We start from the raw sequence: 27,313 nt of genomic DNA, 5'->3' as shown, positions 1-27,313 counted from the left end.
GTGAAAATATAGACCTACTGAATTCCACAGAAAATCTGAAAACATAGTTGTTCATATTCTCAAACACGAAAAAAATGCACGTCAGTTACTTCAGTGATCCCCACCCCAGATCTGATTAGTCAATTGCATAAGTCATGATCACCGGAACGCTATTTGAATATTGGGCCACTTGTGAGGTGTAACTGCACGTTTGTGACATGACCTGCCATTATGCATCTGCCGGGTGAGTTGCGTTGATGTGACGTTCAACCTTGACCTGTTAATTGCGCACCGGTAATATGCATAAGGTCATAGGGAGGTCAATCGACACAAGATGGCTGCCAACAGGGAAAGTGACGGTGTCCGGTTCTTCCTTGCCGGTACAAGCTGCATGTGTGCTGCCTTCGGTAAGTGTTTACTTGTACCGGGACAGGAATTGAAAACTAGGGCTTGCGTGACTCGCAGGCTTTACAATGAGGTCCCGACTGTCCTGTCGTCCTTCGACCAACACATTCAATGATCAATCATGAACGAACGTGTAACGGGACCATAACATGCCACACGAGAGACCCTTGAAAACGTTTGTTTCGATCAGCACGGTTTTTAACCATGTTCATTCCACAAACTGTGGTTTAACTAGTAACCGTGGCTTGAGTATAGTCACTTTTCTTAGCGGAATTTTTGTACGATTAGAAAAAAATGAGAAATCAGTTTTGATACCGTCAACTATATCTATCAGTAGTGCATAAATTACTGTGTGGAAATTGACTGCTACCCTAATTGGGTCGCCGTGCACCCATACTCCTAATAGACTTTGTTGAGGTCCATGTGTGTCAGAGTACCATATATATGTAGATATATTTCTAATCTTGGAATGCTAAAGAGAGCTGGCTCGCCCCAGCCATTTCTTTTCATTTTGCCCGTCAAAATATAATAAACGATTTACTTTCAAGTACATCACCTGTGTTAGTGAAATCTGTACCCAGGGAAGGCACGGAGAGTTTTGTGTAGTGTAGTAGTTGTCTTGTACCCAAGGCATGCAAGGCGCAGGCTGGCCCTGGCGGCTGGCCGAGAACAAAACTATGGTGCATTTACAGGCGCTAGGCAGCTGGCTAGGCTAGGCTCGTGTACGGCCCTGCGAATGCAATCATTTTCTATTGCAATCACAGGGTCATACTACAAAGTGAGCTGAGCTGATGCCCGCCCGTGACCGCATAGTGTCATGGCCTTGCTGAATATGGCAAAAAATCAACAGAGCATGATTTCCGCTTAGCGGACCAACGCAAAAATCAAGAAACTATGAACAATATTTTTCAGGCTGACTTGATCAAAAGAGTGGTTTTACACAATGTTATGTCAAATTTTTAGGAATACGATTACGTTTTCAGAAGTGTGTATGCATGAGAATTGCCCTTATGTGAGCAGAGCAGGGCAGATTCTGATCAATTAAATACTCTCAGCTCTTGCAGGCATATTACCGGTACTCAATACACACCTGTGAGTCACTTATTGGCTCCTTACAGATTGTCTTGCTACATGTGTCTCCCACAAACTATGTATCCCGAAAAATAAAGTCTGAAATTGAAGACACAAAAGTCAGTTTCCAGTCAAATGTAGTTTGTAAAATGTAGGGTAACTTCATCTTTCATGTCAAGGCCGCTGTCTCAACCTCAATTTTCATACCTGTCAGTCTATCTGTATGAAAATTGTTTTTTTTTACATTCTTTGGTCAATTGTTGGGGATAGATATAATTTCAGGGACAAGACACTAATTCCTGTCACCTTGCAATTTGCTTGAATCCAGGTCCACCAACACGGTACAGTGATTGATATTTTTGCCGTTTGGGTAAAGGTAACTGATTTTTGAAGCACCAATATCGTATATGTTGCCCCTTCAATTTTATTTTAATGGTATATCATTGACAACCAATGTCTGAAGTGTACAAGTAAAACAACTGGGGTACTGCCCTTAACATATTTAAACACAAACAGCCAATACAGCAGTCAGTGTAATCCTGTCTGTCGGAGGGGCCACCTCGGACAACAATAGGGGACAAATGTGGATGATAAAGACATGAAATTGAGCCTGAGAGGGTTTGGCAATTACCTTATTTTACCATTATTTCATGATCAATGCTATATGGATGGGGAAATGCGAATACTACGGTGGTTCCCAAATTTACCTATCTTCCCAAATCGTAGCAAACACATTGCAAAATAACACAATACACTTTTTGATGAAAACAGGTAAAAGTCCAATATCTAAATTCTAAGTTCCAATCTAAATGATCTTATCAAGGGTGTGAAGTTCTGTGAGATAATGTTCGATAAAAATTGACAATACTATCTTTCATTTTGAGAAAGAATAAGACAAAGAAGAAGCAGCTAGGTCCTCTTCACATTTATGCATTGGATAACAGAATAAAATGGATAGCATTTCTCAGTGAAAGTTCATCATTAGGAAAAAATGTGCCTGCTAGGCCCTAAACGCACAGCATTTATAAATAATAGCAAATAAAAATCAGCAATCTTATCTAGTTTGAACAAATCATACTGAAAGAGGGTTGATTTTTTAATGTTGAATATCTCTGGATGTAAAGTTGTAGTTCCCCTATCTTGTCAAAATCCATTGTTAGATGGAGAACACAGTGCAGAACCCATGCAGCCATGTTTTGCTATCAGAGTATGTACGCAACAAAATAGGTTATTGTTGTTACTGTTTAAGTTCCTAAGGCTTTAAATATTGAATAGAATTGCTGATAATGTCAAGGCCTTGTTATCAATGAAATTGATTGACAATCAGACGGGTTCTTTTCACTGTGATAACCTATTGTCAGTTGATGTAATAACATGTTTGATGCTGCTCTCAGCAGGTGCAGCCAACGGAGCTATTCATCGAAAATGCTATTCCAGGAGCAATTTTTGAGGGCAGGGGAAAATTTAATTTTGCTAGGGCAGGGGACATGTTTTTAGGTGGTAGGGGAGCAAATTTTAGTTTTTTTGTAGGGCAGGGCGGATATAGGTTGATTTTCCTGGGGACAGGGCTTGGCGAAAAACTTTTTGAGGGGAATTGTTTCCAGGGCAGGGAAAATTGGCAAGTTTTTTTCGCCACAGGGCGAGGGAGCTTCAAAACTTCACAGTGGGGAAGGGAAACAGGCAAAAATAAGTGGGGAGTAGGTAAAAATGAAGTTTGAGTGTGGGAGGGCAAGTCAAAAAATTTTCTGTGGGAGGGCAAATTATGAACAGCTAATTCATTACCCTCTTGACTTAAAATTAGTCAGTTCACATTATTTGTCATGCACAATATATCTTAACATAGTAAGGACCTTTTTAAAAGTGCATTGTTCGTTGGCTGCACCTGTCTCAGTGTCTTTGTGGTTGGCTAAATGTTGAGGTCACAGGTTTGTTTCAATATACATGCGGAAGGATGGTATTGTGTGTTTGGTACTGCAGGCTGACATTTATTGTACATTAACTTAGCCAGCGCTGTGTTGTTTCAGCTTTAGATGAGGGTTTGAGAGGGACGACATTGTGTGTCAGTGTCAAGCTGTTTTTCCAAAATTTAGGAATGTGGTAATGCTAGGTCAGAATAGCAAATAACTACCTACCCACCTGCGCAGGGCAGATAAATTTTTATCTCGTTAGGAGCAATTTAACAGGTGGAATATTATAACAGATTTTGGTTCGCTTAGATCAGAGTCAAGGTGTATTGGGCATACAGTATGCAATGTCAGGGCAGGCAACTTTCCAAAGTTACCTGCTAATGTCTTCTTGTCATTCCCCAAGAATTCCCTGCACTGGTTGTGTGTGCCTGAAGGTGTTGGAAGAATTTTGCCGGACTTTCAGATTTTCCTATGGTGCTAATAGTCAGCCACATTTTATGGTTACCCTAAATTTTATCCTACATTCATCCATCTTTGAACTTGTATATATGTACATGCATGGCCGTTTCAATATGGCCATACTCTTGTTTGTACAGACTTCCATAAATTTATTGCATACAATGTACCACTGATACAGGAATCTCAGAATTGATGACGCATGCATGCACATATACATATGGGATTACGTTCAGATATTTTGAGAAAGCTTTCTACCTGCAGGACACAAGATTCTGTTCAACCACATTAAATTGACATTATAAGAACATGATTTTGTCTCATATTGGGAAAGATAGTGCCCAAACACAGTGAAAAGTTTACTTTTTCATTCAGGCACACAGTCTAATACTACATGATTCGGAATGATTAGAAAAGCCTGGCTAGAGGCATTGTATCACAAAGACAGAAGGTGAACTTGCGCCTTGCATGTAAGTACAATCATAGAGTGTACAAAAACAAACATATGGCATGCTACATGTACTTTTTCCTATAGATTTAAAGCAAGAGAACAGTGATTTATTACAATGGAGATTTAAATTGGTATGCCAGTTCACAATTTCTACGAAAGAAAAAAAATATCACAGACATGCCAACAGACATGCAGAGATGCGGCCTGTTGTTACTGAAAAAAGTTAGTTTTATCAGGTTAGACTGCATACCCACCCAACCACCACCTCACCCCCACCTTGTATGCCATCATGAACTGGTAAGATAGTGATCGGCCAATTGATTGATTTTGTTGATTGATTGATTGATTGATCCCTTGGAGAAATCCTGCTACAACTGTCCTCACTCATGAATAAGAGAAACACCATGCCATTTCAATTAAAGAATAAAATATGTAGGAAGAGATAGAATAAGGTAAAGAGAGTACATGGGCAAAGGACAAAGGCTTACAAACAAAATTAAACCATACCAACAATAAAATTTCCAGTTGTAATGCTTGCTTTTGGCACAGTCCCTCTATCCACTGATAGCGGGACTGTGCTTTGGGTGTAGAGCCTCATTGGTCATTTAGTTTTAACTGTGTGTCAGTCATTATGTGACTCGTCAGACTGCATATCCTGAATGACAAGAATGACAAATGAATCGTCAGCAATGGCAGTGTTAATATGCTAGTATAATGAAAAAACAAAAGAAACATTGAAATGTAACAGCTACACCCCTTTTGTCAGGGAAAACTTCACAGAGCATTTCCTGTCTGACATAGAACGCCATGTCATTGTAATCTCTTTAACACTTTTCCTGTCAGGTTCATCTGTTGTTATTCAAGTTAAAACCAGTAAAGCGTAACATTTCCCAAATAGCACATTTTAACCCTTTCACCATCATGGTTTGGCCCAAACCCATTGTTATAAATGGTGAGTGTAGACCTGTTTACAGGGAATGGGGTGAACAGGAGCACTTGAAGACCTGTTATTTTTTTCCCAGACTTTATCTTCACAGACAAAAATGTCACATACTGTACAATTGACCTGATAATGTTACAACCGTGTGTTGTTGTGGTGGTGTCTGTCACAGTCATCTTAATGCATATGTCAATTTTTAGTGACTTGCCCTGAGAAGGGAAATCTAATTTAGCTTTTCCACCCACATTTCTTCGCATAAAGGTCAAAATTTGCTAAACAGCAAAACCTTTTTAGTAAAACTTGTTCATTGAAGGGGTTGAAGGTTCTTTGTAGACTACTGGTATATGAATGATCTTGGCAGAAAAAGGATTTTGCATGTTCAAAAATCCGGTGAGTAAACAACCATGGTGTCCAATCCATGCCAAAATTACTACTTTGATTTTACAACTTGACATGCAACTCCGTTTTCTATTTCACTACTCAACATGCTATTCCACTACTCCGTATCCTATTCCACAACTGTGTAGGCTATTCCATTTCTATTTCACAATTCAACATGCTCTTCGAATTTCATTTCACAAAAACAACATGCCATTGCAAATCCTATTTCACTACTCAACATGCTATTCCACTACTCCGTATCCTATTCCACAACTGCGTATGCTATTCCATTTTCTATTTCACAATTCAACATGCTCTTTCGAATTTCATTTCACAACACAACATGCCATTGCAAATCCTATTTCACTACTCGACATGCTATTCCACTACTCCGTATCCTATTCCACAACTGCCTGATTTGATTCCAAATCCTTTCACAACTCAACATGCTCTTTCGAATTTCATTTGACAACACATCATGGCATTCCAAATCCTATTTCACAACTCAACATGCTCTTTCGAATTTCATTTGACAACACATCATGCCATTCCAAATCCTATTTCACAATCCCATTCTAAACCTAGCTCTGCGGAGCAGGGCATTGCTACTGGCTATCGAACAAGATTCAAAATGGCGGACGCGAAATGGTCCCCTCGCACAGAGAGAGAAATGCGAACTTTGCGCAAGTCTAAAAACGCAGCTTAACAAATTGTGTATCTAAACAAGATGAGCGTGCTCAAAAACTAGGATTGATCACGCGCTGCAATCAGCAGTTTTGTCTATGGTGCACCGTGCGTGGGAGGCTTATCGTGAAAGACCGAGATTTAGGGGAGAACCATTTGATTTCTGGGGGGGGGGTATGGAGGAAGTGGGTATGGGAGCAATTTTTTTTTCCTGTCAGAGTGACAGCAATTTCTTTTTTCTACTGTCAGACCTGCATCATTTTTTTTTTCAAATGGAGAAGCAGTGCAATTTTTTTTTATTGGTCATCAAGTTTGTAATGCATTGTATATAAGGGAGCTGTCATTATTTACGGCCTGAAACTCCGAAATTTCGAGTGACCCCCCCTCGCCAACCATGATGAATTTGAGTAACCTCCCTCTCTAACTCTGAAATTTTGACTGATCCCCCCACTTAGAAAAGTTAAATACCAATACACGAAATTGTAAAATTTACAAAATACAGCACAGTAAAGTCTTTTTTTAAAGACCTTTCAAATCCTGATGTACCCTGCTAGACTATCATAATTATCTCATGATGGTTCAAAAAGGTGAACACATCAAAATGAAATTCAAAGTCACAATAAAATAAAGATATAAAAGATCACGCAGTATCTAATCATATAGTATATTGTTTAATTTGGATGGATATTATGACAGGGTTTTCACTAGGATATCTGACCGGGCAGAATTTAAAGTACCGTACACGGGAGAACATGAAAGAGGCTTAGGGGCCCCGGGGAAAGTGTCACAGGGGCTTTCCCCTATCTTGCATGGAAATTTTTAGATGTTGATGTGTGCAATGGTGCAGTCTGGTGCAATCTGAGAGGTGTTTTCTAATTTTTTTACTAAGTGAAACTGTTAGAATCAAGGGGCAGAGCACGAGAGGGGGTTTCCCCTCTCGTATTGGAAATTTTGAGAAATTGATGTGTTTAATAGTGCAATCTGAGAGGAGTTTCAGTTTATTTTGCACTCGTTTATTTTGCACTCAGTAAAACTGTTTGAAAATGACATTGAACACTGCAATATTTTTTTACATTTTATGCATGATCAGTTTTTGAGTCACAATATTCAACAACCAAACAATGACAATACAATTTGTGAAAAACAGTTCTGTTTGCCAGAGACTGAAGACAAATGAATATACAGGAACAGAAAATCTGTGATCTCCTTTTGTCATTTCTCCAGCTGCCAGCTTCTAATGAAAACCTGAATATGGTATGTTTGCGATCCGGTGTTTGTGGTCAGAAAAACAAGGCTCACACATTGTATTTCATTATATTTGTTGTTCCTCAATTTTTTATTGTCAAGGTACATCTTTCTGACAAATTTATATTGAGAAAATAATATTTTGTTTTAACACTTAGTTTATTGACTCCTGTCTTGTGTTTTAAATTTTCACAATTTACAGAAGTCAAATAGTCCCCTTATAGTGCCAATGCCATTGAGATATTGCAACAGAAATCCTGAAATATGATTTCTTGGGTTAGAAAAGGGAAGGAAAACATTGAGTGTACTGAGGTGTAAAGTAGACCTATGTAGTGCATGCTTATATCATAAGTGCTGGGAAAAGAAACATAAGAATTGCTTGTGGTAAAACATTTGCGCCGCCTATGGCGGCGCGCCGGCAAAGAATACATGAGAATAAGGTTTCCAAATTTTGCTTATTTCTGGTGCATTGTGACAATTTTTTTTTCTCTTCTGTCTGTTATGACAATTTTTTTTCTCAGGCCATGACAGGATCAATTTTTTTCTTCTCTCTCACCTGGTGACAATTTTTTTTCCTCAAAATCCTCCATATCCCCCCTAGAAATCAAATGGTTCTCCCCTTACTATATGGCGTCTGATACGGATATGGTCCCATCGCATAGAGAGATGAAAGTGGGCTTTGTGTAAGTTCAAAAGCACAGCTTAGCTCATCGTGCATCTAGACAGGCGTGCTCAAAATAGGAGATCGATCACGATTTTGGGTGAAAAAAACCGATTGTTTTCGGTGGAGAAACTGCGCGTTGCAACCAGTGGTTGGTTTTGCCTATGGCGGTCAGCAGGGCTGTGGTGGGAAACTGATTGTTTGTCATATGGTTGGTGAATATTTCCCATTTTATGTACCGATGCAAGCTGCCTAAATTGTTGAATTCTTGTTAATTAATCATAGTGTAAAGACCCACAATACAGTTGTTAACAATCGATATCACAGATATGATTTTTATATTATCTTATATCTCGAATTACTTTACGATGCCAAACTTCAGTGAAAGAAAAAATATGATAAAAAGAACAAAAAGTTATAAAATAAAAAGTTACTTCATTTACTGGCCACGATTATACCCTTCAGATCTCCCCTCCCCCCCCCCCCCTCTTGGCCAAAGAATCATAGTATATCTGATGCAGACTAAAATAAAATGTGTTTCAGAAAGTAACTTTTGACGGATTTTTTTCCCTTTTACCTAAGTGCGTCATCAATTTTTCTCAAGTTTCTTTGGCTTATTTTTTTAGTCCCCACGGACACCGTCCGGGGGGACTTATAGGTTTGGTCATGTCCGTGCGTGTGTGCGTCCGTGCGTGCGTGCGTGCGTGCGTGTGTGCGTCCGTGCTGCGTCCGTCCGTGCGTCCGTCCGTCCGTTCACGCAGATATCTCAGAGATGCAAGAAGCGATTTCATTCAAACTTGGTACAAGGATTACTTCATATGTCATACAGATGCACGTTGATTTGTTTTGTGATACGATCCAATATGGTCGCCAGGCGGCCATTTTATTACGATTTTTCATGTACAGAGCCATAACTCAGACATGTTTCAACCGATTTTATTCAAAGTTGGTACAATGACATTGACCAATGTCATAGATATGCACATCATTTTGTTTTGTGATACGATCCAATATGGCCGCCAGGCGGCCATTTTATTACGATTTTTTCATGTACAGAGCCATAACTCAGACATGTTTCAACCGATTTTATTCCAATTTGGTACAAGGACATTGACCAATGTCATAGATATGCACGTCATTTGTTTTGTGATACGATCCAATATGGCCGCCAGGCGGCCATTTTATTACGATTTTTTCATGTACAGAGCCAGATCTCAGACATGTTGCAACCGATTTTATTCAAAGTTGGTACAAGGACATTGACCAATGTCATAGATATGCACGTCATTTTGTTTTGTGATACGATCCAATATGGCCGCCAGGCGGCCATTTTATTACGATTTTTTCATGTACAGAGCCATAACTCAGACATGTTTCAACCGATTTTATTCCAAGTTGGTAAAAGGACATTGACCAATGTCATAGATATGCATGTCGATTTGTTTTGTGATACGATCCAATATGGCCGCCAGGCGGCCATTTTATTACGATTTTTCATATACAGTGCCATAACTCAGACATGTTTTAACTGATTTTATTCAAAGTTGGTACAAGGACATTGACCAATGTCATAGATATGCATGTCAATTTGTTTTGTGATACAATCCAATATGGCTGCTGTGTGGCCATTTTATTACGATTTTTCATATGCAGAGGCATAACTCAGGCAAATCTCAACCGATTTTATTCAAAGTTGGTACAAGGACATTGACCTATGTCTTACATATGTACGTCAATTTGTTATGTGATACGATCCAGTATGGCCGCTAGGCAGCCATTTTATTACGATATTTTCATGTACAGAGCAATAACTCAGACATGTTTCAACGGATTTTATTCAAAGTTGGTACAAGGAGATTGACTAATGTCATACATATGCATGTCAATTTGTTATGTGATACGATCCAATATGGCTGCCTTGCGGCCATTTTATTACGATTTTTTCCTGTCGAGGGCCATAATACTCTAAGGCATATCTTAACCGATTTATTCAAAGTTGGTACAAGGACATTAAACTATGTCATACATATGTTTGTCAATTTGTTTCTTGATATGATCCAATATGGCTGCATGGCAGCCATTTTGTTACAATTTTTTCGTGTCCTTAGCCAAAACTTGGGCATGTCTCAATTAATGAAGAGGACTCTATCCTCTTAGGACATGTAATCAAAGTACCCATTAACAAGTGGGGACTGTGTCATCAACGATGACTTGTTTATTGAAATGTTGTGGGGAATTTTTTTTTCGAAAATTTGTCCACTCCCCAATGGTCCACCCCTTGCCGGCTAAAGGCCTCCCACCACAGCCCTGCTGACCGCATAGGCAAAACCAACCACTGGTTGCAACGCGCAGTTTCTCCACCGAAAACAATCGGTTTTTTTCACCCAAAATCGTGATCGATCTCCTATTTTGAGCACGCTCAACTTGTCTAGATGCACGATGAGCTAAGCTGTGCTTTTGAACTTACACAAAGCCCACTTTCATCTTTGCGATGGGACCATATCCGTATCAGACGCCATATAGTAAATCTCGGTCTTTCACGATAAGCCTCCCATGCACGGTGCACCATAGACAAAACTGCTGATTGCAGCGCGCAGTTTCCTTTCCAAAAACAGCCAATTTTTAATTTAAAATCGTGATCATTCCTAGTTTTCGAGCACGCTCATCTTGTTTACATACACAATTTGTTAAGCTGCGTTTTTAGACTTGTGCAAAGTTCGCATTTCTCTCTCTGTGCGAGGGGACCATTTCGCGTCCGCCATTTTGAATCTTGTTCGATAGTCAGTAACAATGCCCTGCTCCGCAGAGCTAGGTTTAGAATGGGATTGTGAAATAGGATTTGCAATGGCATGATGTGTTGTCAAATGAAATTCGAAAGAGCATGTTGAGTTGTGAAATAGGATTTGCAATGGCATGTTGTGTTGTGAAATGAAATTCGAAAGAGCATGTTGAATTGTGAAATAGAAAATGGAATAGCATACGCAGTTGTGGAATAGGATACGGAGTAGTGGAATAGCATGTTGAGTAGTGAAATAGGATTTGCAATGGCATGTTGTGTTGTGAAATGAAATTCGAAAGAGCATGTTGAATTGTGAAATAGAAAATGGAATAGCATACGCAGTTGTGGAATAGGATACGGAGTAGTGGAATAGCATGTTGAGTAGTGAAATAGGATTTGCAATGGCATGTTGTGTTGTGAAATGAAATTCGAAAGAGCATGTTGAATTGTGAAATAGAAAATGGAATAGCATACGCAGTTGTGGAATAGGATACGGAGTAGTGGAATAGCATGTTGAGTAGTGAAATAGGATTTGCAATGGCATGTTGTGTTGTGAAATGAAATTCGACAGAGCATGTTGAATTGTGAAATAGAAAATGGAATAGCATACACAGTTGTGGAATAGGATACGGAGTAGTGGAATAGCATGTTGAGTAGTGAAATAGAAAACGGAGTTGCATGTCAAGTTGTAAAATCAAAGTAGTAATTTTGGCATGGATTGGACACCATAAGTAAACAACCCCAACACGGTACGTGCATCAAAGCATGTATCAGTCAATGTTTGCTTCCCAGAAATACAGTCAATGTTTATAAAATTGTCAAATAGAGTAAAGATAGTATGTACAGCGTATGAGGAAACTGGGTCATGAACAAGGTACATGTACATGTACACCAACCTCTGCACGTTTTACTGTTTTCCTACAGACAGGCCCATATATTTTGGGTTATCGTTTTTTCACTGTTTGCTGAAAAAATAAATGAAGAGTAACTATGTCGACAGCAAACTTTTCCAGTCACAAATCATTCTGAGAGCTTTGAAAATTATACAATGCCGCATTGGTTGAAAAAGTTAGAAATCCCTGAAAAATCGTTATATTAATATGAATCTGATTTCAAGGCATGAGATCATGCACTGCAGTGAATGGACATCCAGCACGTATCATCTACACATGTATAGTTGTTTACCTTGATACTTTGTGATATATGAAAACAATCCCCTGAGATTGAAAACAGGGCCTTACAGATTTTATGATTTGGTTTGCTCAATGGTTTATCATATAGCAAGATTTATTTCAACATATCAGGAGCACTCCTAGTCAAGCATCTTGACGTCGTCTTTCAGCCTCAAGCTTCGTCCTGGAGTATGGACGAAGGCTGAAAGATGGCATTTGAGATGCAAGACTAGAGCACTCAAGGCTCTAATATCCTGCTCTCTAGCTCTTCAAACAACAGAGGTTAATCATGCCGTACTGGTACTGTACATGTAGTATGATAGAAGTCATGTATATATTGTTTGTCAGTCACTGCTGTTATTTAAATATAAGGAAATATATTGAACTTTTCACATTTTTCTTCACTTAATTTCGTGACGTAAAAAAATATTGTATGTTCTGGAACATTTTTCAGTGGCAATTGGACTCCAGGTGGGTGTTACTAGGACACTTTGCCATCCCGTGAATTACAGAAGAAAATGTCACTGCAGGACGATAAACTCTATGTAATACACAGAATAAAATGAAAAAACTGTCGCAAACTTATGAAGTGTCACGACTACAGAGCCCACTTCTGTTTGTAAATCTCTTGGAGCTACGATTATGTATTTGGCTACCAGTGCATTTGTTAAATTTGTATGATACGGATCATTGTCCGTCACTGATCTTTGCTTCAAACGTGGATCCTAGCAGGGGATTATATTGTTCTGTCCTAAATGCATGAAAGACATATCCCTGATTTGATCTGGACAGGCTGAACTTCTTTCTTACAAGGAGATTAGTTTCACAAAGTGCATTAAGTATGACTGATACACAGAATGAAGGAGGGATAGCACCTTCTTTTCCCGTTTCTGTTATTTGATAACCTCCTATGATTCCGAAGACAGTAAGTAGATTTAAGCCTCCGTCTCAGCATTTTTAGAAGTTGTAAATATTTCAGAAGTTTCCCTGTAAATTTCACTGGTAAATAATGACAGATACATTCCACTTTATCAGCAAAAAAAATTGTACGTTATACTCACAAGGTTGGATTTGTGCAGGAGTATTAAATATTTGACAAAGTCGTGTAAATTTGGGTTAGTGGGAGAATGAGACACGTCATCACTTCCATCCCGCCAGTTTTTCTCCCGATTTGCATACCCATCTCGAGAAATTCAGCCATGCTTACAGATTTAAAAAAGAGTTTGAGTCCTCACTGAAATAATGTCTTACATGTTGTACCGAAGAAAAAGTTTGCAACAGGAAGTGACATTTCCATTCACTTCAAGAAACTTCCTTGCATTTATATAATCTCTATAACACCCCACTAAATGAAAATTATTGTCTCATGACTTATTTATCTATTTATTTGTTTGTTTATTCATTTATTTTTTTTCAATTTCAAACTCCAACACTGATATGATACAATTTAAAACCATATACACATCTTAACTAACAGGAGAATGTTATTAAAAACAGATAAAATATGGTCTCAGGAAAAAACACTGAATCAAAAACAAACAATTTTAGCTTTTAGCTTTTCTTTCAAAACCCAAAGCACATAGAAATGTGATCTTAGACTGAATCCTTGACAATGATGAGGAGCTTCCGCATCGAAAATCACTGAACCCCACCTTGCTTTTCTCGGAGTTTGTCCTACAAACAGGTTGATTATAGCTTGTTTGTTTGTTTTAACGTAACTTGCTTCCAATACATTTCTCCTAATTCATGTGAAGGGAAATCATCATGAATTCAGAAAATGTTGATGCAGGTGACAACAAGTACAATCCTGGGATTCCTCTTGTGACAAGTGTAAAAAATAATTCTGGGTTCACGGATGTGTAGCAGCTTGTGGATGTATTTGTGATAAATGTACATGTATGGTACAGGTAATGCTGCATTACAAATGCTTTTTCATATCCACAAATCATTCCGTTTCAGTCACCAACCCCATCGATGTGATCAAAATTCGCATGCAGCTTGAAGGAGAACTTGCCACCAAGAGAGGCGTTGCTATACTGAAAAACCGATACTATGATGGCTTCATAAAAGGAGGTATCAGAATTGTCAAGGATGAAGGTATCGGAGGACTCTATAAAGGGTAAGTTATTTTTCTCAAATCACGGAATTTCCTCTTCTCTCTCAGCGTAATATTCTGATACTTTCCCTGACAATTTCGTTCTCAGCATTTGGACTATCCCAGTACTTTGGGTATGAATATACAGTGTATGTGTATTGTTGGATACAAAAAAAGAGACATCACATTTCAAACAGTTTTGTAACACACCTCATCCGCAGTCTGTATTCTAATTCACTGATTAATAGTCACGTGGGATGCATTATTTTTGTGCTGATTTACGTAAACGACGTCATCAGGCATCATATGTTTGAACTGTTGTCTGCCAGGCATCAGTTCCAAAAAATGATGCCCGCTGACGTCAAAAACGACATTGACGCGAACGCGGACCGGAATGTAAACAAAGATGTTGTCTGCGGCCGATTGAAACTATAGTCGAGAAATTTCTTGGTTTATCCTACTCTCTGAAGAAGAATTGAATGCTTTTGGTTTCCAACAAGGACTCAATACGGACAAAAACTATAATAATCAAAGGTGTATTGAACGTTTTGCTGATTCTTTTGGGAAAAACATTTTCTTACTGAATCACTCCAACATATTACATTGTAGGCCTACATGCGACAAGTTTTGTGTATAGTACGTTCTTATGCATGGCTACGGAGGAGGTGTGTTACAAAACACATATTGACTGGCCATTGGGGCAACAGCATACGTCTTTAACCCCTCGGGTCTATGGGTCACCCCCAAAAACAGACTGTTTCCCTCGGCCTACGTCCTCGGGAAACAATCTGTTTTTGGGCGTGACTGACAGTCCCTCGGGATACAGACGTATGCTGTTGCCCACATGGCCAGTCAATATATTGTGTATAATATCGAACACTGATCAAGCTTGCATGATCAACGTTCGACATAATTCTGTTTGAAATGTGATGTCTCTTTTTTTGTAATCTGAGGAGTCGTTTGAATTCTCACTTGAACTGTGTGAGACACACTCACAACAACAGATACAGGCACTGCATGCAACTTATTAAAACTGTGCGCATCACATTACCACATACATGTATTGAATATCAGCCAGGGTCTTATAACCTTCCTGACAAATCCTCAAGGTCATGTGCCGATATAGCAACACACAGAAAACCGCAAAGCTCTTCCCCAATACATGCTGCCATATTCATCCTTGAATCACATTTGTGTATGATTGCTACGATTTTCTCATGAGTAGATAGTGGAACCCCACAAAGGGTACTTGTACCGGAATGCATGTACTGGAAATTCAGGAAAAATTGGTAGTGATTCCTAGATAATCAAGAACAGCAGCATGTACTTATCTACTGCTCACTTTTCAACAACCTTGAACCGTGAAGTACACTCAACCCTTATTGTGTTGACGATATCTGATAGATTAATTACACTTTGGTTGCAATGTTTGGTCCTTTCTCTGTCAGATTCTCACAACACACATTCTATTACACTCTCTCCAGAAAGGCACACATCAAATAGAAAGATGTTTCTACAATCCAGAATAAACTTGCTCAAATTAACAATTTATTATCAATTACGTTCACTTGTCCATTAGAGTTGTCCCTTCTCTCATACGAGAAGGCACCTACAGTACTATAAGACTTGGGGCCTATGAACCAATCAAAGTGTGGCTAGGAGCCACGGACCCAGCCCACACAGTCCTCTGGAAGAAAGTGGCAGCAGGTGCAATGTCAGGTAACCATAGATACATGCATGTGAATAACAACAGTGTACCCATGGAAACAATACATTGTATCTTTCTTCTTCACCATATAACATGATATTTATTCAAGATGACTGCCTTTACTGTGAGGAGGGAGTGGGTACGTGGGCTGTTTATATAGAGAGAGAGGCTCGTTCTGTCTAGACTCTGTGAAAGTATCGGGTGTTAATGTTTTGCTGCATACTGCAATGTTGAAAATCATCCAAAAAATGTAGCGGTAATCACTTGACATATTGTCTTGATAAGGGGCATGCCTCAACTGTAGTTTGTTCTTGTAATCTAAAACTGAGTCTATTTCTCCCTTAAATGTTGAAAAAATAAAGATTTTTCCACTTTTTACAACTTTGTTGAAGAAACCGCGTGTGGAATACTCAACCCACTATTCATATAAAAAGTTGCCAAACATCATGTATTCTAATTTAGGACCATGTTCCTGTGTAAAACAAGACCCATAGTGCACTAACTTCTTCACTCTGTTGTGAATCACTTCTTCTTAATCTTTGACAGAACAGAGAACAGTCTGGAATTTTATTTTGTGAAAATACAAGCATAGTGTATCTTCAAACTCAAATTCTACCTCCAATTCAATTGAGTAAATTTTCTGTGGTCAGTTCCACATAGCAAATAAGTTGTCATCATTACAAAGTACAGATATATGGACTGCTTTTTTCACAGGAAAATCAAAATAAATATTTTTGCAGTCAATAATAAAGGCATTGTACTGTTACACAACAAGATGAAAAGATACATGAGTTTAGCTAGTTTCACAACCAAACAGAACTTATTGCCATGAAAAGACTTATGTTACATTTATGTTAAAATTGATTTATCAGATCACTACAGTATCCCAAACTCTTGCCGTGTTGAGAAGTCAACTTTTTACCCACAATGCATTTCAATATGATGCAGCTTGACCCCTCAGCACAAGACAAAATAAGGTAGCGACAATTTCAATGGATGATTTACTTGTTCCCAATTGTGCAGGTGCAATTGGAAGTTCCATTGCAACTCCGACAGATCTTATTAAAGTTCGAATGCAAGCCGAAGGCAAGCTTCAATCAGGGCAAAGTCGCCGCTACAAGAACACACTCCATGGGTTCAAGGACATATTCCAGCATGAAGGTTTGCGAGGTCTTTACCGGGGTGCCAGTCCAACGATCCAGAGAGCGGCAATTCTAACAGCAACACAGGTGATGTGGAAATTGTAACTTTAAAGCAGAGATGCATAGAGTATGCGTAGAGGCAATCATTGTATTGTTAGTCCCTGCGGACGAAGTCCAGCGGGGACTTATAGATTGGGTCCCGTCCATCCGTCAGTCCGTCCATCCGTCGGGAGCCGTTTCTCAGACACTGCAGAACCAATTTTGTTTAAACATGGCACAAAGGCATAGCACTTTGACCTACAGATGCACATCGATTTATATTGCGATACGATCCAATATGGGCGTGAGGCGGCCATTTTGTTAGCAATTTTTCATGTCTTTGAACCATAACTCAAACATCCTTGAACCGATTCTGTTCAAACTTGGCACAAAGGCATAACACTATGACCTACATATGCATGTCGAATTATATTGCGATACAATCCAATATGGGCGTGAGGCGGCCATTTTGTTAGCAATTTTTCATGTCTTTGAACCATAACTCAGACATCCTTGAACAGATTCTGTTCAAACTTGGCACAAAGGCATAACACTATGGCCTACATATGCACGTCAAATTTTCGCGATACGATCCAAAATGGGCGTGAGACGGCCATTTTGTTTGCAATTTTTTGTGTCTTTGAACCATTAACTCAAACATCCTTGAACCGATTCTGTTCAAACTTGGCACAAAGGCATAACACTATGGCCTACATCTGCATGTTGCATTATATTGTGATACGATCCAATATGGGCGTGAGGCGGCCATTTTGTTTGCAATTTTTTCATGTCTTTGAACCATAACTCAAACATCCTTGAACCGATTCTGTTCAAACATGGCACAAAGGCAAAGCACTATGGCATACATATGCATGTATCAATTAACCTTGCGATAGGAGCCAATATGGCTGCAGAACTGCCATTTTGTTGGAATTTTGCATGTCTTTGAAGCTTAATTCAAAGGTCATTACACCGATTTTGTCCAAACTTGTCACAAAGATCATGCACTATGGCATACATATACATGTATACATATACATGTCAATGTACTTCGTGACATGTTCCAATATGGTTGCCAGATTGTCATTTTTCCCCAATATCGCTGCCAGATGGTCATTTTTGGATTTCTTCATGTCTTTGAGGCTTAATCATATGCAAATATTCCTTATCCAATGTTGTTGAGACTTGGTACTATGGCATACATATGCATGTCTACTAATTTTGTGCTATAATCCATATGGTCAATAGACAGCCATTTGATTTCAATTTTGGTGTGATTTTTTTATGTCTTTGAAACATAAACATAGGTCACTGTCCTTCGATGGACTGATTTTGTTTAAACGTGATATGGCTGCATTCTTGTGCACATTAATTTGTTTCATTATATGATCCAAAATGGCTGATTACAACAACATACCCAATCCCATACCATTTCTAAAATTCCACCAAACCATGTGTATAGTATGTGCCATCATGACATTAGAGGCAGTGAAGCATCGTTATGTGTGATGTAATCAAAAGTTCCTTCAATGGTCATTACCGGCAGAGATGGGTCAATTTTATTGAACGTTCCTCAGATTATTTTATTATGCAAGTCACAGGCCTGATGCACCCGTTACATCAATGTCATTCCACAGCTACCTAGACCACAGCTACCTAGACACCAAAGATTATAAAAAAATGGACAAGCGGGGACTGTGTCATCAACGATGACTTGTTATTTGAGCATTAGATATTCAGACTCTCAAACTGTTACAATTCTTTTTTGGTTTATCTCCACTGGGGCTCATTTTAAAGCTCATGGGGTAAGAGGTCTTTTCACCAACTCATTTTTGCCAAATCTAAAATTTTGCTTTTCCCCGTCAAGTTCATACAGGGATGATGCTCTTTTTTGATTTCATAAATTTAAGTTCATTTATTTCCACAGAACAAAAATTTGTATGTTATTTGAAAGAAAATGAATCAAAGTTTCCTTCAGGAAAGTTTGAGCAAAAGTTTGTCTTTCTCTTTTGAGCCTTGTGCTAAATTACTAGTGTTTGGTTGATATTTAGAGGTTATAAACAGCAAGCAAGGGTATAGGGTTGTGGACCCCAGAGGTCTTACAGTGTATATCCAAAACCAAATATCAGAGCACACCGATTATAACCTCACAATAATATGATAAAGTTAAATACTAGTGGACAATGTTGTTATTTAGGTGGGAAGTTTGGATGAGGGTTCAGCTCAGGTTGGGATGAGGGTTCAGGTCAGGAGCGTCAGCACAAACTCTAAAAGAACTTGTCAGTGCGAGCAATGCACACGCATGCATGCACAGTTGACATGATGGCATGTTGAGCTCTCAAGCAACAATTTTAAAACATGCGTGAGCTTCCAAATGTTGTGCAGGTCTGAAAATATAAACCCTAGCTCCAGCCAATCAGATGGCCAGATTCAAGCGAAGCATATCGTAGAAGGACCTTGGCTTGATTTGTCACTTTGAGTTTTTCAAAACACATTATCAGAGTATTTTATGACATCTTTCAGTTATGTTTAGTCTTCATTGGTTAAAGTCAGGAACAATATCAGTCAACATCCATTCATCAGCAATACTGTAGATGATGTCTGTCACACATGTACATTGAACAAGAACTCTCCTCCATTACAGACATACACTAATCATTTTATTTCTCTTTACATGCCAGCGTGTTTTCCATTATATCCATCAGCTTGCTATTTCATCCCAAGTTTCTCATGTTCAGTCATTGACCCTTGAGAAAACAAGCGTCTATGGTTCAGTGCAGTTTATACCTGGATGGACACCCTCCATCCTGTCCCACAGACGGACTTTTATACTTGTAGCAAGGGTGGTTTACCAGCAAAAAAATGTTCGCTTTTCATCTCAGACATGAGTGATCAGGTGGGTGATCATGTGATTGATAAGTTGTTTTTTTCCTATTTTGCCTGTGGGTTCCGCTTGCAGATTCCGTCATACGACCACTCAAAGCACTTCCTTTTGAATGCCGGTGTGATGAAGGAAGGACCAGTCTTACACATTGTTTGTTCATTCTTCGCCGGTTTCATGACGGCCTGCACAACGTCTCCAGTTGACGTGGTCAAAACTAGGATAATGAGTCAACAAATCAAAGGTGAGTCCCTTGGTTTTGTACTTGCCATACAAGATTATCTGCAAAACTTTCTCTGTCAAATTCATGAAGTTAAGCTATTTTCTACCACAGTTTTGTGAGTTTTCAAATTTTACCTACAGATTAACCCTTTGAGTGCTGTAAATTTTCCCACCAAAATTTTAGTGCAACATTTTACCAATTTTTGTGAATTTTTCTGTATTTGTTTTGATAATTTTGAAGCAAATAGACATCAAATTTCAATGGCTACAATTTTTTATCAAAATTTTAGCAAAAGTCCATAAAAATGTGACTGGAGTGAGTATTTTGTAAAGGAGACAAAAACTGACTTTGGCGCTCAAAGGGTTAACCCTGACTGTTTTCTGTGTTAGAAATTGAAGTCAGAGTGCAAACCAGGAGGCCTTTACAGGGAGAAACAGAACCGTATTTACGGATTTCCATTTAAACCATTTACCTTTGTTTCCACTCTGTAGACATATTACGAGGGTAATGTCATTATATATGTGTACCGGTATGATGCCTGATTTAAACAGAGAGAAAATTGTTTCAATTGCTTTAAAATTAAACGGAAAACGAAGAGTTGCAAGGTTTGAATTACATGTAGATACATGTACTGTAGGTACAAAGATAGCACAATGGGCCTATTATATCAGTTTTGGCTATATCAGTGAATTTTAAGACGTCATCCCTACAAATATTACTGATTATGCATCTGATTATCCAGCACTGTGGCACTCAACGTTTTCTACATCTACAAATTCCCTGGCATTGCCAAAACTGTCAATTATACTTGACCACTTTATTCCCCATCTCTCACTTGATAATATTTTCCATTTTACTTTCTTTAATCTTGTGACGTATTTCCTGAATTATAAAAAATTCTCTGATTGCACACTAATCCTTGACCTTTCAACTATGGGCTCAGGGGATAAGATGTTGACAGGAAGTTTTTGTGTCCTTTTGATATTTTATGAGAGCCTTTCTAGAATAAGGCCTAATTATGTACCAAACACCAAACTGATGACATAAACTAGAATTTATCAAAAGCACTTGCTAGGTCTGAAGGCATCATGATCTTTCTAGTTTACTTATTCGTTTTGAAAGTGTGTCATTTTTACCTCATTTTATGCTGAATTTCATTTCATTCCAAGAAAATCCCTTCAAAAAACCTAATCATGGAAGAATCCTATTACCTTAAATGTCAGTTTACACAACACAAGCAGGAAGCCACTGGGGGGAATACATCTACACTTGTATTGTTTAGCGTGATATGATAAAAGGTCAAACCAAGAATGTAAAACATCAAATCTCCGTGATTTACACTTACATGTGTGCCCAGTCAGTGGTGTAATTTTTGTCCCATCTGAGATGAGGTGAGATGATGCACCACATGATATTGCATATCTTTGTAAACAACAGAGCACCTACTACATGTAGCTGTATTCTAGCTCCGCTGAACTCTATAATTCAATGAATTCCTTTCTGAACTTTGCGATAATTGCTCAAATCCTACTACCCGTGTTTCATCATTTCACATGAAACGCGAAAGAATTGAGATAATCTGCCTTCAGGGTGTGTCTGTCACCAGTGTAGACATTTAATAAAAAAATCACAGGATCCATTTTACCCGATGCCATCTGTTGCATCAATATCCACATCATTACTCAGAGGTATCTCTCTTTTTCTTTCCCTTCCACTCATACAGGCGTCACCAAGGGAGAATACAAATACAAGAATTCCTTCGACTGTTTTTTCAAGACGTTAAAATCGGAAGGCCCGCTTGGACTGTACAAAGGTTTCATTCCCAACTGGGTGAGAATCGGCCCACACACTGTCATCAGTCTCTTTCTCTTTGAACAATTTAGAAAACTCGTCGGTATAAAACCAATCTAGAGATCATAAGTCCAAATTTCTAAAGTTTTCAATCATTTTTTTACTTCATTCTGTGTGTGCACATGGTTTAATTTTGACATTTTTACAGCTTATTTCATGGAGAGGTGTTATTGTGTACTTATTGTTTGTGTTTGAATGTTTTCTCTTGCTTTTTTTCTTGCCAAGAATCTGATCCAAAGTATGCAATGGAATTTTATACACAAAATCTTTTTGTGTTTTTTTTTATCAAAAGAGGGGCATCAGTATAGCCAAGGCAACATCCCTCTGGGAAGGCGTGCAACTGCAACATCAAATTGCTTTTTAGAAAAATATCATACCATACTCACAGGAGCAAGAGTGCCGCAGACAGCCTTGATTACATTCTTTGGTCAGAAATTAGTATCTAGCAGCTAAACCTGTTCACCCCCAATTCTCAGTAGACAGGTCTACACTCACCATTGATAACAACAGATTTGGACATCCCATGGTAGTGAAAAGGTTGGCTGTGATGGAATTTTGAAAGCTCAAACTTTGACGCTTCCTGTGTGGTGGAGGGTCTGAGTGAACTCTTTTTGAAACCTATGAAGAAATGGACTTTTGTGAAAATCAAAACTTTAAGTTTTTCTCAATTGCATTAACACATTGTATGGCAGCCATTTTGAAATTTACAGACATCAAAGTATTTGCTTCTGTAAATGCAAAATCTGCGTGTGCGATTTTTCATTCTTGATGTCGAAAAAGAAAAGTTTTATGTTTCATTGAGCCTAGCATGAACAAAAGTGACATGCACAATTTGAATCAAACATGGTAGAGATGACAGAATTGTGATATCTACATCTCAGGAATCATATTTCGTTAAAAATGCATACAATTCATGTCAAGCCCTGTTTTGAATTTTGTTTAAGACAGCATAGTCAATGTGCTTCATAGTATGTCCAAGCAACTTCAAATATTATCCAGTGTCACTCCATTTTGGGAGACAACACTGCTCAGTATACAACTCACTGTTTCTTATCCCAAATTAGAAAAGTTTTACAGTCACTGAAAGCAAGTTCAAGATTACCAGACCCACCTTCTACAAGCCAAGAGAAAATACCTGTCGTGTGGTGTATTAGTAGTTGTTAATATGTAAATAATATAATCAATTACACTCTTGTATTAATTGTATTTGACAGGGTTATATTTCATTTACATTAGAGTATTTAACCCTTTCAGAAGGCCTGACTTTCTGGTAACTTACCAGAGCTATCCCTATATATAGGGGGTTAGGCCTGAAAGGGTTAAACTATCAGATGTTCAGATTGCGTTACCTCTTTCTGCCATCCTGACCTTAATTTTTACTGATCAAATATTAACAGCAATTTAATACAGTCTAACCTCAGCAACCACCTATGATGTTATCTACTATCAAAGACACATAGCATCGTCAAAACGATAGTCTGAACAAAAAGACATGATAAGCTGTTCACAGTCCAGTATATGTTAACCAGAACAAAGGATACTTCACATAGTTGAATATTTCAACTGACGTTTTATGTGTTGCTGTGAAAGGCATGGGAAATACATCTTTCATGTGAATTTTATCAATAGAATTTAGAAGAGAAATACAGTTAAGGTTCAAAATTAATGACATTTCAAGTTTTAAATTTTCAATTAAATAAAATATGCTGGAATTGATTCGATCTTTAAAATTGTGGTTAGAATGGCAAAAGAGGCCATGCTGTCCAAATATTGTCTGTAGAGGGCAGGCTTCTACCAGTGAGGAGTTGTATTTCTCTGTCGTTCAATACAAGGAAGCACAGGACATTGTTTCGTTTGAAATACGCAAAATGTTTTAAAGTTTAGAGTTTGTGGTGATTAAGGATTGCTGAAGATTTAAAGAAGGACAAGGTGGGTGTTGCTTCTGCCCACTGAGCTGGTGTCAACGTGCCATTGAGCCGAATTCCTCTGTAAATCACCAATATATGCCCCTCTTCTGTCATTCAGCTATTAAGGATTACGACAATAACAAAACAGGAAGTATATGTTGACGACACAAATCCTTAATCCATTTCTCATGACAAATTAATACATTTAACGGTGAAAGCATATTGCTCGAGGAAATTCAGGGTTTTTTTATTCTGGCTTCTGAGTACCTTGTGAACACTCAGTTGACGTATGGTGAAAACCTTGATGCAGCCGGATATAAGTAGGGCTCAGGTCATCGTCAGGGGAGATGTTTCATGACATTTAATATGCCAGGGAACATTTCAGCTTATAAAAGTGACCTTTTGTGAGTTAATAGATGAATATTAACGACAGTGTATTATGCTATGATATTGACTCCAGATAAGAATTTCTCAAACCAAGCAGATGAGTTAATTGCTGTGTTTTACTATTAGCATTTAGTGTATATATTGTAAAACTGTAAAATATTATCAATAGAATTGCTTAAGGAAATAGTTCATAGAGAAGAATAATATATAAGCACTTGCAGTCACTGACAGAGTATTCACATGTAATGAAATATCTTTGAAGGTTGGTTTGGTGTTTCTGGAGAAAATTTATATCTTTGGTGTCAATGTTTCCATATGACTGAGCTTATGAGGCATGTTTATGCTCATTTTCGCCTTCCTGCCCCTCCCCCTTTCTTTTACTGACCTTCCTTCTCCCTCGCCTTGCAATAAAAAATCATGTCAAAGTAATGTGAAATAAGATAAATTACAGAAGGCAGGGATGTTAAGATTTTAAGGTGTACCACTGACCACTTCTTTGCAGTGACCAATGCTGTGTGTCAAGTTTTACACAATGCCAGAAATTGTGGATAATGTTAAAAAAAAATGATTTTATTTGTGGAAATACAATTGTTCTATGTAGGCCTTAATTTTCATGCTGTGAAATTTCTTAAAAATATCCAAAGCATACCAGGTCCTTTAGAACTGTAAAGGGAAAAATGTAGTTAGTTTTTGATGAATTTTAAAGTGTAATGAATGAGACGTGTAAAGTAGTTTTATAAGTCAGATCTTGATTGTTATTTAATACTTTGTAGCTGTAAGTCTGGTTTCTTCTGTTTAGCAAGTTATATGAGGGAAACAGGAGTATCTCCCTCTTTCAACTCTACAGTAGTATAATTGCATTTGCTGCCAATAGGAAGGTTGGACCAATGCACTAGAAAATGGTCTTGAGATGTGAAGTGTGTTCTTCATTGAAAACTCCAGAATGTTTCTGATACACCAAGTGTGTTTTTGACTGCAGATTCTCTTCACATCACAAAGGAGTTTCTCTGTGCACAGATATCATCAGAGAAATGTCCATAGTGACAGCCCGTTGGAGCAAATCAGTGTTTCTAAGTTAAGAATATCATCGATGAACTTTTGAAATTAGTGGCCAGTAATCATGACAGAGTATATGTGTGTGTGTGTGTGCACTGAGAAAATTACAGTGCATCTAAAGCGTTTAATCCTTAAGATTCTCGTCACAGAGGGCGCTGTCTGACCCGTGTTTCTCTCAGGCGTGTTTCCTTCAGGATCCTGAAGCAGGCAGTTGCTACCCAATGACCAAAGTTTGTGACCACTCTTGCAAATTTTTTCTCATTTTGCTGGTTGACACATGAAATATATTAGTCAATTTTCACGTTTTCACTTTTTACAAACTCCTGCATTTTTATCTTATCCATGGTGTTTTTCTCGAGCTTTCCTTTTCCATGGAGTTTTAATATGAACTTGGAAATTCATGATGAACTTGGATTTTGTGATGAACATATGGAATTTATGATGAACTTGTAGAAATCTGAGAACTTCTCTGGATCAATGAACAGCAAATACCTTTGAGTGTGACTTTGATTTCTGAAGACTGATTATTTAGCATATGGTAGACCCTTTATGGGATATTCTGGAACCCAACATCACACTCTAAGTTCAAAGTAGGGGGCAATTTTAAATTAGTGGAACTGTACAGACCAGGACAGGAATACATGGTGTTTACTGTCATGATGTCATTTTACATCAAATCTTCAGCATCGAAGCAAATGTTTTGATTCCCTTGAGCACAAACCTTGTGATTTACACTGAAATAGACATTTTAGACAAACATTTTGGTGCAAGACCCACGAACTAAAGATTTGTTTGTTTAGGGTTTTTTCAAGACATGCATGGTATTGTTCATTATGTGTATCCCACTTGTGCTTATCCTTTGAATCAACCCAACATAATCTTCCTTACATTAGCATTACTTGATCTCAAAAGTTATATGTCCGGTACATGCTAGTTGATATTTTGTCATCAATGATTTTGTATCTTTTCACTGTAAGTGGGACTGAGTTCATCAACTACTTCATCCGGGTTCAAGATCTGTAAATAACTTTCAGACTATTTGTAATGATATTAATTTAATATCTGTCATACAATTTGTTGACATTACAGAGCGTATGATCGATATGATCTGAGTGGGATGTTTAATTTTTTCTCAACGTATAGAATGCAAAAACACAGCAACTTTTTCCTTATTACGTTTTGTGGTTTGTTTGTCATTTCAGTTTTGACCAAATTTTATCCTGACAGAAAACCATTACGAAAACTATTACGAAAAGGCAATAAAGCATTTTCAACAAGTCTTTGGAGTGTTTCATTGAGTACTTTGTGACATGCTTCTATTGCAATGGGCCCTTCGTGGCTCCATGCTTGTACAGCTATTGCATTCATTACAACAACAACAACAACAATAACAACAGCAAACGACTCTGCATAGGTTCCTCAGACAATGTCGTGTAAAGTGTAAGAAAATTAACGAGATAGCAATATTATGAATACATCCATTTGGGTATCTCAACAGGGCTGAGCTTCTTCCTCAATGTAGTACTTGAAAAAATCACTGAACATCACACTTGACACAGCGACGGCACAACCAGCACAGCATATATTCCCAGTAACCATATACTGTGTTGGACCGTTGGCTTGACTTATGTGACTGGACTGACATTGCTGGAGGGGGTCACCATTTTTTGCCCAGTCATTTTTGAAAGGTCACGAAAATTTGCGTATGCATTCCATGGAGGGTCACAATTTTTTGCGCAACCTTAAAGGTATACAGTCACCTGCAATCTAAATATGCCCATATATGGTCAAAGGGGCGTTTCTTGGTATTCAAAATGCCCATGTGAGGGCGCTGTTTTTTAAAAGAGGCCACCCGCTTAAAATCTGTGATTGGTTAGATTTTGTCTTTCCATA

At 38.2% G+C, this 27,313-nt stretch overlaps 1 protein-coding gene across 1 annotated transcript; it reads left to right on the top strand.

Moving 5' to 3' along the window:
• Positions 1-226: 226 nt before the first annotated feature.
• LOC139135417 (mitochondrial substrate carrier family protein ucpB-like) lies at positions 227-26,700 on the top strand. Its single transcript, XM_070702796.1, has 6 exons — positions 227-386; positions 14,091-14,250; positions 15,806-15,945; positions 16,958-17,163; positions 20,075-20,240; positions 21,943-26,700. The coding sequence occupies exons 1-6, from the start codon at positions 314-316 to the stop codon at positions 22,128-22,130; spliced, it is 933 nt and encodes a 310-aa protein (XP_070558897.1). The 5' UTR covers positions 227-313; the 3' UTR covers positions 22,131-26,700.
• Positions 26,701-27,313: the final 613 nt, after the last annotated feature.

This window comes from Ptychodera flava, chromosome 6 (genome assembly GCF_041260155.1).
Source record: "Ptychodera flava strain L36383 chromosome 6, AS_Pfla_20210202, whole genome shotgun sequence".
Classification (NCBI taxonomy): domain Eukaryota; kingdom Metazoa; phylum Hemichordata; class Enteropneusta; family Ptychoderidae; genus Ptychodera; species Ptychodera flava.
Note: the sequence above shows the minus strand (reverse complement) of the source record. Positions and strands in the feature narration are given on the sequence as shown.